Below are 14,120 nucleotides of genomic sequence, written 5' to 3' on the forward strand. Positions count from 1 at the left end.
TTAGAATGTTAGCTCCTCACATTCCACATAGAACTTCCAATGCTCATCCATTATATGGCATGGGAGAAATTCTTGATCGCTGATTAACAGTATTTCATTTATTTGAAGATAATGTGGGATGCTTTGGATTGACTCTTTGGAAGTTCCTGTTTAAAGAAGAGTCAACAAATTAAAAACTGTCTTTAAAAAAATAAGATTTAAAGATGATACAAACATATGGAGAGATATTCTTGGATTGGAAGAATCAACATTGTGAAAATGACTATACTACCCAAAGCAATCTACAAATTCAATGCAATCCCTATCAAACTACCAATGGCATTTTTCACAGAATTAGAACAAAAAATTTCACAATTTGTATGGAAACACAAAAGACCCCAAACAGCCAAAGCAATCTTGAGAAAGAAAAACGGAGCTGGAGGAATCAGGCTCCCTGACTTCAGACTACACTACACAGTTACAGTAATCAAGACAGTATGGTACTGGCACAAAAACAGAAATATCGATCAATGGAACAGGATAGAAAACCCAGAAACAAACCCATGCATGTATGCTCACCTTAATTTTGATAAAGGAGGCAAGAATATACAATGGAGAAAAGATAGCCTCTTCAATAAGTGGTGCTGGGAAAACTGGACAGCTACATGTAAAAGAATTAAATTAGAACACTCCCTAACACCGTACACAAAAATAAACTCAAAATGGATTAAGGACCTAAATGTAAGGCCAGACACTATCAAACTCTTAGAGGAAAACATAGGCAGAACACTCTGTGACATAAATCACAGCAAGATCCTTTTTGACCCACCTCCTAGAGAAATGGAAATAAAAACAGAAATAAACAAATGGGACCTAATGAAACTTAAAAGCTTTTGCACAGCAAAGGAAACCATAAGACGAAAAGGCAGCCCTCAGAACGGGAGAAAATCTTTGCAAACGAAGGAACTGACAAAGGATTGATCTCCAAAATTTACAAGCAGCTCATGCAGCTCAATATCAACAAACAACCCAATCCAAAAATGGGCAGAAGACCTAAATAGATATTTCTCCAAAGAAGATATACAGATTGCCAACAAACACATGGAAGGATGCTCAACATCACTAATCATTAGAGAAATGCAAATCAAAATTACAATGAGGTATCACCTCACACCGGTCAGAATGGCCATCATCAAAAAATCTACAAATAATAAATGCTGGAGAGGGTGTGGAGAAGAGAACCCTCTTACACTGTTGGTGGGAATGTAAATTGATACAGCCACTATGGAGAACAGTATGGAGGTTCCTTAAAAAACTAAAGATAGAACTACCATACGACCCAGCAATCTGCCTTACTCAAAGTCCACTGATTTAAATGTAAATCTTATCCAAAACCACCTCACAGGGCTTCCCTGGTGGCGAAGTGGTTAAGAGTCCGCCTGCCAATGCAGCGGACACAGGTTCGTGCCCCGGTCTGGGAAGATCCCACATGCCGCAGAGCGGCTAGGCCGGTAAGCCATGGCTGCTGAGCCTGCGCTCTGCAACGGCAGGGGCCACAACGGTGAGAGGCCCGCGTACCGCAAAAAACAAAACAAAACAAAAACAACAACAACAACAAAAAAAACAAAACCACCTCACAGAAACATCAGAATAATGCTGGATCACATTCTGGTCACTGTAGTCAGTCAAGTTACACATCAACAACAATCAGAGCCTCATGAGCCTGCAGAACAAAAACAGATAATTCAATATTTGTGTTATCAGAGTTCCAGAATAAAGTACAAAGAAAGTGGGACTGAGAGATTATTCAAGGAAATAATGGATAAAACTTCCCGAATTTGGTAAAGGACAAAACCCTACAGATTGAAGAACCTGAGCAAATGAGAAACACAATAAACCAAAGAAATCCATGCCAATACACACTGTAATTAAACTTCAGAGAAGTAAAAACAAACAAAAACAAATCTTAAAAGCAGTCAGAGAGAAACATAATCTAGAGAGGAACTCCACTTATAAAGACAGTGGATTTCTCATCTGAAACAACGGAGGCCAGAAGGAAGTAGCATTTTATTTTAAATGCTTGCTTATTGTACGTTGAGATATAATTGACGTATCACAAGAAAAAAAAAAACTAAAAATAGAACTACCATATGACCCAGCAATCCCACTACTGGGCATATACCCTGAGAAAACCATAATTCAAAAAGAGTCATGTACCACAATGTTCACTGCAGGTCTATTTGCAAGAGCCAGGACATGGAAGCAACCTAAGTATCCATCAACAGATGAATGGATAAAGGAGATGTGACACATATATACAATGGATTATTATTCAGCCATAAAAAGAAACGAAATTGAGTTATTTGTAGTGAGGTGGATGGACCTAGAGTCTGTCATACAGAGTGAACTAAGTCAGAAAGAGAAAAACAAATAGGCTAACACATATATATGGAATCTAAAAAAAAAAAAGGTTATGAAGAACCTAGGGGCAGGACAGGAATAAAGACACAGACGTAGAGAATGGACCTGAGGACACCGGGAGGGGCAAGGGTAAGCTGGGACTAAGTGAGAGAGTGGCACTGACATATACACTAGCAAATGTAAAATCGATAGCTAGTGGGAAGCAGCCGCATAGCACAGGGAGATGAGCCCGGGGCTTTGTGACCACCTAGAGGGGTGGGATAGGGAGGGTGGGAGGGAGGGAGACGATCTGAAGAGATATGGGAACATATGTATATGTATGGCTGATTCACTTTGTTATAAAGTAGAAACAAACATCCCATCGTAGAGCAATTACACTCCAATAAAGATGTTAAAAAATAATAAATTTTAAAAAGTAAAAAATAAGATTTATATTTACTTATTATGAACCTTAGACCCTAGTCAAGTCTATGAGCACATATAACAGGTTTTCTGACTAGGTCATTCTTCACTCACTCCATTTTGTATACCCAAGATAAAGCTGTAAATCAGCACTGACCTATCTTGGAAGAAAAAAACCTGTTTGCAGTCTAAAACACCAAGGCAAAAAAAGGATAACTGAAGCTTCTGAAGGTAGTTATACAAAGCCCCTCTGTGCCTCAATTTCCAGTGAATTGAGAATAAAACAGATGTAAAGATTAAATGAGATACTGCATGTGAAATGCCTGTCTACTGCCTAATACAGAGCAAACACTCAATAAATAGTAGCTGTTATTATTATAGCAGGTATTTATTACTAAAAAGAGTCTTAGGCTGGAAGATGGATGATCAATTTTCTAGGTCACCAAACTTGGTTGTGATCTCAAGCAAGTTATATGGCTTACCTAGATTTCCATCTCCTCTGAGAGGTGAGAGAGTTGATGATCAGAAGGGTCCCTTTTAGCTCTGCCAGTTTAAGAGCCAATGATGCTAAAACTGGCTTCTTTAAGCTCCCTGACAGTCTCAGAGATTCCCTTCTTGGAGATTGGCTATATGAGCTATATGTCATTCAACTAATTGAATCTTATTCCAAGGTTAGCACCAACATGCTATCTGTGTGACCTCAGCCAGGCAGTTTCAGAGAGACATATCGTATAGTACAAGTGCTTTGTTCATAATTCTAAGCAGTACAAACGTTTACATAGTTACACATCTGCATGGATATCTGGCGCTCCTGATAAAGTACCCATTTATCCTTCTAATGGTGATCCCACCCTAATTTGCCTCTGGAGGACCATCCCTTTCCCCACACTTGGTCCAGGTGCTTCTGGTGAAATTGTTCTCAACTGTGTGGCTGAACCACACTGACTCCATTTTGTCAGCTCCATCTTAGGTCTGCAGTCCTACCCCTTCCCTTTCTGCATGACTGTACTTTAGCCTACTCACAAGGAATGCGCCCAAGCCAGCTTTTACCTTTGTCTTCATCTGATACGAAAACTGGAAGAATGCCTTTGCTGACGCAGATAGTTAATAGTTCTCTATCAGCTTACCCTTGTCTTCAACTGATACGAAAACTGGAAGAATGCCTTTTGCTGACGCAGGTAGTTAACAGTCATGAGACCCCTCAGGGAAGGGCAGGGAGGAAAAACAGGGGTTCCTGTCAGTGTGGACCAACCATGATTCTCCCAAGTAGTCAGATTCTATTTTTAGCTTTGGTCCCTTTAAATCCTCCTTACCTTTTTCAGAGGCAGAGTACGGCTATGAATGCTTCTGGATCATCTCCTCCTGATCCTTCCTACCCCTATGTAAGTTACCCACAATAAACTTCACAATTACCCTTTATGGAGTTGCCTGCTTAGTTTTTTGGTCTTAAAGTTCTTGCTCAGTTCAGAGGATATAATTCAATATCTCTTCCTTCCAACATTAATCTCCTGATTTGTTTAGATCTAGGCCAATCAGTGAACAGGCATTGATTCAGGGTAAGAACACGACCCATTTAGAGTGAAGTTACACGCAATGAGATCTTTGTTTCCCCTTCTGGGAAAGAGTCACATCCAAATTCTTTCCCTCTAGACTTGAATCTGGAAGCATGTAGCTCTGGGATGATGAGAGGAGAGGCTGCTACCATGCAGGTGAGAAATGGAAAGCAAGAAAAACTGGGTGCTCAGTCATGCTCTTTGAACGCTGGCTTAAGCCTGAAGAACCTACTCCTGGTCTTTCATGTAAAATTCAATAAAATTCCTTTTTATGGGGGGTGTAAGCCAGTCTGATTTGGGTTTTAAACTGTTACTTACAACCCAAAGAATTTAAACCGTTTTACATGTGGTCCATATGTAAACAAAATAATCCCCTTATTAGCAGGCTTGTTTTATAGACTATCTGAAGCAAGGTATCTCACAAAAGTTGGGAGTGGAGAGCATTCATCCTTCAGGAAAAGCCCATGGAAATACGGCTTTAAATATTAATTTAAATTAATTTTGCTAATATTAGCTTAGTTTCATTAGAGCAAGGATGGGCCTGTATGCACAAAAAACCTATTCTCTTTCCAGTGAATGGACCTTGCCTTAAAAGTCACAGACCCAGGGCTTCCCTGGTGGCGCAGTGGTTGAGAGTCCGCCTGCCGATGCAGGGGACACGGGTTCGTGCCCCGATCCGGGAAGATCCCACATGCCGCGGAGCAGCTGGGCCCGTGAGCCATGGCCGCTGGGCCTGCGTGTCCGGAGCCTGTGCTCCGCAACGGGAGGGGCCACAACAGTGAGAGGCCCGTGTACCACAAAAAAAAAAAAAAAAAAAAAAGTCACAGACCCAAACATGGGCACTTGTAAGAGATGGCCAAGAGCACCTGAATAGCTTCATCTTGTTTGTAACCAGAAATTATGACCATAGGGCTCACATAGAGAAGGTCACCAACAAAAGTGCAGAATGATAAGCAGTAGATCCACAGGAAGCAACCTGCCCATCTTCCCAATTGACATGCTGGAAACAGAGTGGCCCAAACTTGGGATGCTGAGATGATATAACAAAAATGTTTGAAAAACAGCATTTTCGGATGGACATCTGTTAACCTATTAACCCACAGAAATGGAGTTTGGAGTTTTCAATAAAGTAATGCTAATGTTAAACCTTTTTTTCCTTTTTCCTTACTATTCCCATCATTCACCTTTGTCAAATGAGAAAATAACACCTATGTGAAAGTTTTCTGTAAAACTGTAGTGTTATTCAATACTGCTTTGCACTCTAAACTAGCTTTGCTTGGAGCTGATCTGGCTCTCTCTCTCTCCCTTACATGCTGTAATAAATTAAGATAAAGGGACCATTTTAGGCCCACGTTCTTCTTTTTTTTTTTAGCAGGGTTGACTTTATCACTAAAGTCAGTAGGGTGTGATGGTTTTGATTTATAACTTTCTCAACAGGTTAGCCATGATAGATCCACAAAAGTTATTTGGTTGATATTCTGTCTAGTGGCTATTCACATGGCTTCTCTTTCAAAGGAACAGAGGTCATGGCAGCCAAAATCCCACCCCCAGATCCACTCAATTTCACTGTCAGCATAATACACTCCTGGCTTTCCTGTACTCTGCAGGACTTTAGGAAAACTGCGAGTGGCTCTGTGGTAACAGAAGGTGCCACTTCCTGGGTAAGCCCATGGACATGAAATTCGGGGAACATACACATATCACACTACAAAACTTAGTATTAAGACCATCCCCTAGTTTCTCACAGAATAGCCTGTTTTCCATAATGATCAGACTGGAAGAAACAAAGACCATTCCTTACAAAACACCTGTTCTCATCTCCTTTACCTCTCATCTTCTGCTGCCTTTTCTTTCTCCTCTACCACCTCTTCTGCAACAGGTATCTCTGAACTCCATCTACCACTGCATTCCCACCCATTTCATTCCAGCCCGTGCTACCAGGTCCGGCACCTTTGGCTGACCACAACTTCTAGCTTCCAGATTTCTTTGTTGTTATCCACAATTCCCAATATATTGGGATGGGGTGGGCAACAAAACAAAAAACACATTCATACAGAAAACTGAGCTAAACAGGGTAATCCTCATATAAGAACATGTAAGAATACAGCAAACTGATTTCAAATGTATGATCCCAGTTTGAATTGTGTTAAGTAACTATAAAATTGCTATGTTATCTTATTACATAATAGTACAAGCTTCAAAATTATTTGAATCATTCCAGGCAAATAACATTCAGGAAAGTTAAAGACAAAGAACTTCACTAACTTTTCTTCTTTTGAAGTTGACTAAACCTTTTCTCTACGTCTACATATGGAAAGCATACCTGAAAGCATCAATGCCAGTATGTAATATTTTAAAAACTCTGCTTTTTCTTTTCATAAAAAATTAAACATACATGCAGTGTACTACAGCTACTTAAAATAAGTAAAAATATATTGTGGTTTGTATTATCAATCTTCTGAGAAATAAATAATAACCTGTTACTACAGTAGCTGAGAACACAGTTCTAGAATTGAGATTCTCTTCTGTGGGCCCTAGTCTGGGCTCACTCCGCATGCATCCTGCTTTCAGGGCTTTTAGAACTGTTTTCAGTGCTTTACTTTTGTATATACTCTAAATTTGGCCCGAAGGTATGGTTTTCCGGCAATCCTCTCCCTGCCCCAACTCCCCTGCTGCCCAGGTAGCCAACGATAACAACCCAGGGTATATCATATCCTTCTATAGTTTGTTTCTGTGCTCTGACAGTCATATCACACATTTGTCCATCACTTTTCAATACTTTAATCCTTGCACAACCATGTGAGACAAGAAAGGAAAGAATCCAAGTAGTTACGAAGCTCAGATTTAGATTTAATTTTTTTGATTTAATAATTCATTTATAGTACTCAATATAATCACTGTTACTTAATAGGAACTTAATAGGTTGCACAAAATACAGGCACTTAAATATAAAAGAACAGTGAACTAAAGTTTCCTCACCAATGCAGCCTATACTCTTACTACAATACTTACTACTCCCACCAAGCTTTGGGCCAATTAGCATAGGAACAAATAATGGGACTGCAGGAAGCACACACTTAAAAGACCTGCTTCCAAACTGGAAGCTCCCAAACACTGGAGTTTTGCTTCCACTCTAGCCCTGACAGTCATGTTGGAGGTAGATAGCTAAGAGGGAATGAAGCAGCAAGATTGAGATATTGGATGTAAAATGTTTAAATTTAATATACTTTACAGGAAATGATTTTACTTTGGGTCCATTAGTAAATTGTTACTGTTCCATGGAAAGATCTTAGAAAAACTAAGCTGTTGTGATCTGCAGCAGTATGAACTGACAGGTACCGCACTGTAATACTCGGAGCAAACACACACATAGTCTTAAGCAGTCTGACAACAATACCTACTATTCATTTTTCCCATTCCTCACTGTGGGGAGGATTAAGTGGACTAGTGCTTGGAAGTTCAGTTCTGCTTAAGAGGCCAGACACCTGGGGCTCTGGAGCCTCAAAGAAACAAAGAGGAATAGGAGGATTTTAAAAAGTTCTATCACTGAAAGAATTTTTTGAATGAGGTAAAGAGAAATTAGAACCCTGAGAGATAGTAACTTAATCTGTTATTTGGTCAAATAATTACCATCTTCTATGCAATGATAACTAAGGACATCTACTTGTAGCTTTGTGACAAAGAATTTTTCCATCAGAACTGTGAAAACCACCAATTCACCCCATTAGCAGGTAGAAGCCCTTCTCCCTTTAATTTTCACTTTTACTTGGGGTAGATTCCCTAGGCAAAGTCAGTGCCCTCTGAGATCTATAAATAAAATTTCTAAACATTAGCACATTTAGCAGCCCAGTACAACTAGGAAGATAGCTATTTAATCAGACATTTGTCTTTTCTTGTTGTCCCTAAGCCCCAACAGGAAATGCACAGCTAAGGAACCATTCTGCTTATGGACAAGGTAGGGAGAAATAAATCTCCCTCAAGTAATATCACCAGACTTTAGATATTCTGCATAAGTCTGCTTAAACTGAATTGATAGATTCATTAGTAGGCAAAAGAATGGGCTCATGCAACTATTCATGTTATCTAGTGGCCAAAACTGGCACTTCCAAATGACATACTAGTTAGGTTAAAAATAATTTAACTTTTACTGTTCTTTTTCCTCTTTTTTTTGGTTTTTTTTTTTTTTTACAGTAAAAGAGAACCTTTAATGTATGTCATGAAAACGTCTTTTATACCAGATTTCAATGACCATTGAAAAATGCAATAAATAATGTAAGATAAAATAATTTTTAGACAAAGTAGAGAGAGTTTATGAATGAAGGAAATTCTAAAGGATGTAACACAGGAAGGAAACTTGTCCTAGATGGAAAGTTTGAGAAGTGAAATAGAACGGAGAGCAAATAAAGTAGTAAATATGTAGATAAATCCAAATGAACATTGACACTTAAAAACAATACACAATACAAATACTACATATGATAATACACAATTATGTAAGGCTGATGAATTTTTTTTAAACATCTTTATTGGAGCACAATTGCTTTACAATGGTATGTTAGTTTCTGCTGTATAACAAAGTGAATCAGTATACATATATCCCCATATCTCCTCCCTCTTGCATCTCCCTCCCTCCCACCCTCCCTATCCCACCCCTCTAGGTGGAAACAAAGCACGGGGCTGATCTCCCTGTGCTATGCAGCTGCTTCCCACTAGCTATCTATTTTACATTTGGTAGTGTATGTATGTCCATGACACTCTCTCACTTCGTCCCAGCTTACCCTTCCCGCTCCCTGTGCCCTCAAGTCCATTCCCTACGTCTGCGTCTTTATTCCTGTCCTGCCCCTAGGTTCTTCATAACCTTTTTTTTTAGATTCCATATATATGTGTTAGCATATTTGTTTTTCTCTTTCTGACTTACTTCACTCTGTATAACAGTCTCTAGGTCCATCCACCTCACTACAAATAATTCAATTTTGTTTCTTTTTATTTTCCTCTGTTTCTGAAAAAAATTCCCTTAATATATCTAAAGCAAAAATAATCAGATTCATTATTTTAACTGATGGTTCACTTCTGACACATCCCTAACCCATTTTACTCCTCTGGTTCTCAGTTTCATCATCTGTAAAACAGGTCCAAGACTAGCTAATCTATTAGGTTCACTTCTAACTTGAAAATTATTGAACTCAGACTTCCAGAACTTGTGCTTACAAACTAAGCATTCTACACTTCATTACGATTATGGAATGAAACATCACTTGCTCTAGTTATAAATAAAAATGAACATACTTATGTATACGTTCTCATCCTGAATCAGAAATGTAATTCCAATCAAAGGCAAAATGATTAAGAATAATTTTAATGAATTGTAAAAATACATCTGCTCTAGTCATGATGGGGAAAAATTCTACTATGGCTATTTAAATACAAAGTTCAGGGACTTCCCTGGTGGCACAGTGGTTAAGAATCCACCTGCCAATGCAGGGGACACGGGTTCAAGCCTTGGTCCGGAAAGATCCCACATGCCACGGAGCAACTAAGCCCACGTGCCACAACTATTGAGCCTGTGCTCTAGAGCCCACGAGCCTCAACTGCTGAGCCCATGCACTGCAACTACTGAAGCCTGTGTGCCTAGAGCCCATGCTCCACAACAAGAGAAGCCACTGCAATAGAAGCCCGTGCACCGCAATGAAGAGTAGCCCCCGCTCACCGCAACAAGAGAAAGCCCATGCGCAGCAAAGAAGACCCAATGCAGCCAAAGAAAAAAAAATAAAGTTCAGTGTCTTCTGATAAATGAAGGATCCTAAAGGATAAATATGGTGATAGAGTATTACATGATTGGATATCTAAAACTAAATTAATAATTTGGCACAGATTTACATTGATAATATCAAAAGCCATCTGTGAAACTGTACTGGAATCGAGAAATAGACTTTATTATATTTAGAAGTTTAAAACTATTTAGGCCCTCATTGTTCAGGTGAAAATTGAAAATTAATAGGTGGTTCTTTAAGCTGAATTGGGTTTGAGGTACTTGATTTTATACGTAAAGTGTTCAGGTTTTCTGTGTCTCTGTTGTACAGACGTGAACCTTGGAGTTCTACTAAAAAGAAGCTCCTAAATGTCCTAATGTATGTAAAATAATCTGGCAGGGGGTCTGGCACATGGCAAATGCTCAACAGGTAATTTGTTTTCTTCTCTTTCCTCCCCTATCAGTAGATACAAAATACCAGTATGAAAAAAAATACGATTAAAATAATGAAAAAGGATCAGAAGTTTAAACAGGAGCTGAAATAAACACCCTCTGCTCTGTTATCAGGCACCCATCTTCCTTGGCTGTTTAAGAAGTTCTTAACCACATAAAACAGAAGCACCTGTGAATGTGTTCTATTACATATACTTTTACAGAGAAATGAAGCACAATAACAGCACTGAAATGAAGAAAACTCTCTCTTTAAAGTCATTTATTCACAACAGATTATAACTAGGTCAAAGACCATTTTCATTAAAAACAAAAAAAAATCTTTTTTTTACTGAAAAAGCATGTTCTATTTTCAAATGAACAAGTGATGTTAGATCTTCCCGAGAGAAAATTAAAAATTATATAATCAGTGTGCATTAAATGATAGCCTGGGAAAAGAAAGGCCTCAGGAGATACTCTTTTTTTGTTTGTTTTGCTTAGATGAATACATTCAGCTTCATGTGTTTTGAGTGTCTTGGTACTATGGTGACAGGGGACATAAACATATAAAACTGGCTTTCCAGGTAAATAATGAAATGTGATCTATATTAACAGAATGTTTTTCTAAAGAACTTTGTGAAAAATATGTCAGTATGTTTACACATAATGTTCACATTATGTAATAGAAGTTTTGGGAATGTTCATTTTTCCCATTCCAACATATACTGAAATATCAATGAAGATTCCCTCAATAACACAAAGGAAGAACTACAGCCAAGTAGGCAGAGGGGAGAGAGGCTTGGGAGGAAGCTGTGAAATTTTAAGGGAAAATGCATCATAGACTCACTCCATTTTAAAGCTTATAAAGGACTTTAGAGATAGATACTTCAGGGATTTCATCAACATTTCATCAACAGAACTTCATTTTTAAAGATTAGCATTGGTATGTTTACAATCTTCATTAGAAACAACATATATCCTCAAATGTGTTAATATACCACATTTTAACATCCTGGAGTCCATCAATACATTGCCTCAAGTTGCCAAATTAACTAGTTTTTGTGTAGAACTCAAATAAATAAAAAGCTCTTCCATTATTATCTCTGACTTACTGAAGCAAGTAATTTTATCACTTATCTTCAGGACTCATGATTTTCTTGATACCATGAATCCAAAATGATATGTAGAAGTAAACTTGATGAGGGGAAAGGAGAAATAGTTCTCTTTTAAATTTCTGGTTGAGAAAATGTGGAGGGCCATCATTCCTTATTCTTTCTTTCTTTTTTTTTTTTTTTTCTTTTGCGGTACGCGGGTGGCCTCTCCACCGCGGAGCACAGGCTCCGGACGTGCAGGCTCAGCGGCCACGGCTCACGGGCCCAGCCGCTCCGCGGCATGTGGCATCCTCCTAGACTGTGGAACGAACCCGTGTCCCCTGCATCGGCAGGCGGACTCTCAACCACTGCACCACCAGGGAAGCCCCCTTTTTTTTTGAAGTATAGTTGATTTACAATGTTGTGTTAGTTTCTGGTATACAGCAAAGTGATTCAGTTATACATATATATATATTCTTTTTCACCTTCTTTTCCATTATGGTTTATTAAAGGATACTGAATATAGTTCCCCATGCTATACAGTAGGACCTTGTTTATCTATTTTACATATAGCAGTTTGTATCTGCTAGTCCCAAAATCCTAATTCATCCCTCTCCCACCACCCCCTTTCCCCTTGGGTAACTCTAAGTTTGTTCCCTGTTAGTCTGTTTCTGTTTCACAAATAAGTTCATTTGTGTCATATTTTAGATTCTACATATAAGTGATATCAGGTGGCACATGTCTTTCTCTTTCTGACTTACTTCACTTAGTATGATAATCTCTAGGTCAATTCATGTTGCCGCAAATGGCATTATTTCATTCTTTTTTATGGCTGAGTATTAGTTGTGTATATATACTACATCTTCTTTATCCATTCATCTGTTGCCGATAGACATTTAGGTTGCTTCCATGTCTTGGCTATTGTAAATAGTGCTGCTGTGAACATACGGATGCATGTATCTTTTCGGATTATAGCTTTGTCCAAATGTATGCCCAGGAGTGGGATTGCTGGATCATATGGCAACTCTATTTTTAGTTTTTTAAGGAACCTCCATACTGTTCTCCATAGTGGCTGCACCAATTTACATTCTCACCAACAGTGTAGGAGGGTTCCCTTTTTTCCACACCCTCTCCAGCATTTGTTATTTGTAAACTTTTTAATGATGGCCATTCTGACAGGTGTGAGGTGATACCTCATTGTGGTTTTGATTTGCATTTCTCTAATAATTAGCAATGTTGAGCATCTTTTCATGTGCCTACTGGCCATCGGTATGTCTTCTTTGGTGAAATGTCTATTTAGGTCTTCAGCCCATTTTTTGATTGGGTTGTTTGTTTTTTTTGTTGTTGAGTTGTATGAGCTGTTTGTATATTCTGGAAATTAAGCCTGAAGGGCTATCATTCTTCTACCTCACAGTTAGACAGAAAATTCAGATAAGGGAGATTAATTCAGATAAAGGAGATAGTATTAACTAACCAAAATCCCATTTACCATTTGTTGAATTCTTCACCACAAATTCTGTTATAGCCTGTGAGATCTAGGAATGTCCACCTATGAGGACAGTCAACCATAAGTAAATTCAGTTTTAAAATAAGCAGTACTTTGGGGCTTCCCTGGTGGCGCAGTGGTTGGGAGCCCGCCTGCCGATGCAGGGGACACAGGTTCGTGTCCCGGTCCGGGAGGATCCCACGTGCCACGGAGCGGCTGGGCCCGTGAGCCATGGCCGCTGAGCCTGCGCGTCCGGAGCCTGTGCTCCGCAATGGGAGAGGCCACAACAGTGAGAGGCCCGCGTACCGCAAAAAAAAAAAAAAAAAAAAAGCAGTACTTTGGATCATATTCATGCTTCCATTCACTCATTCATTTATTCAATGAACATTTTACTTGGAAGCTACTATATGCCAGGCATTGGGAATATAATAGGAAGCAAGAGCCCACAGAAATCTCTCTGAACTCAAAGATCTTCTCAGTCTATCAGGGGGTTAAGATTAGGTAACCAGCAATTATTTATAATATAGAGTGATATACATAAGAATTAACCAACTATTTACACAATAGTATGCTAGAAACTATACAGTTAAAAACTTAAATAAAACTGAAAGTTTCTCTCTCTCTCTTTTTTTTCAACTTGTCCAAATTTCATTTTGTCCAACAGTTATTTGCTTGGTTCCTGTACTAGGTCATCTAAACAAGGCATGTCTGAAAGTGAAAGGGAGTGGTACTAATAATTTTGCTGGATAGAGACTTCTCCGGTCAAATGGGGATACATGGTCATCTTAGTTATGGGAAATGTAAATATCTCTTCCTAGTCCACTATTTCCAAAAAACAGTATTCTGAAGAGTGTGATCATCAAAAAGCATAAGAGAACAGATATGCTCATGATCTGAAGTAGGCTAATTAAATCCATGTGGGCATGTTTTTTCCTTTAGACTTTATGATCTCTATGGTGTTGAAGCCACAACTTCCATGACCACATTTTGATATGCAGAAGAGGGGAAAA

General features: G+C 38.8%; 1 protein-coding gene across 1 annotated transcript in view; it reads right to left on the minus strand.

Annotated features, from left to right (window-relative positions):
• ANKRD31 (ankyrin repeat domain 31) overlaps positions 1–14,120 on the minus strand; it is a 131,729-nt gene continuing 117,609 nt past the window's right edge. Inside the window, exon 25 of the mRNA XM_059062738.2 lies at positions 1–146. Coding sequence (XP_058918721.1) covers positions 1–146 — 146 coding nt within the window. The remainder of the gene's footprint in view (positions 147–14,120) is intronic.

Source organism: Kogia breviceps, chromosome 4, assembly GCF_026419965.1.
Source record: "Kogia breviceps isolate mKogBre1 chromosome 4, mKogBre1 haplotype 1, whole genome shotgun sequence".
Lineage (NCBI taxonomy): Eukaryota > Metazoa > Chordata > Mammalia > Artiodactyla > Physeteridae > Kogia > Kogia breviceps.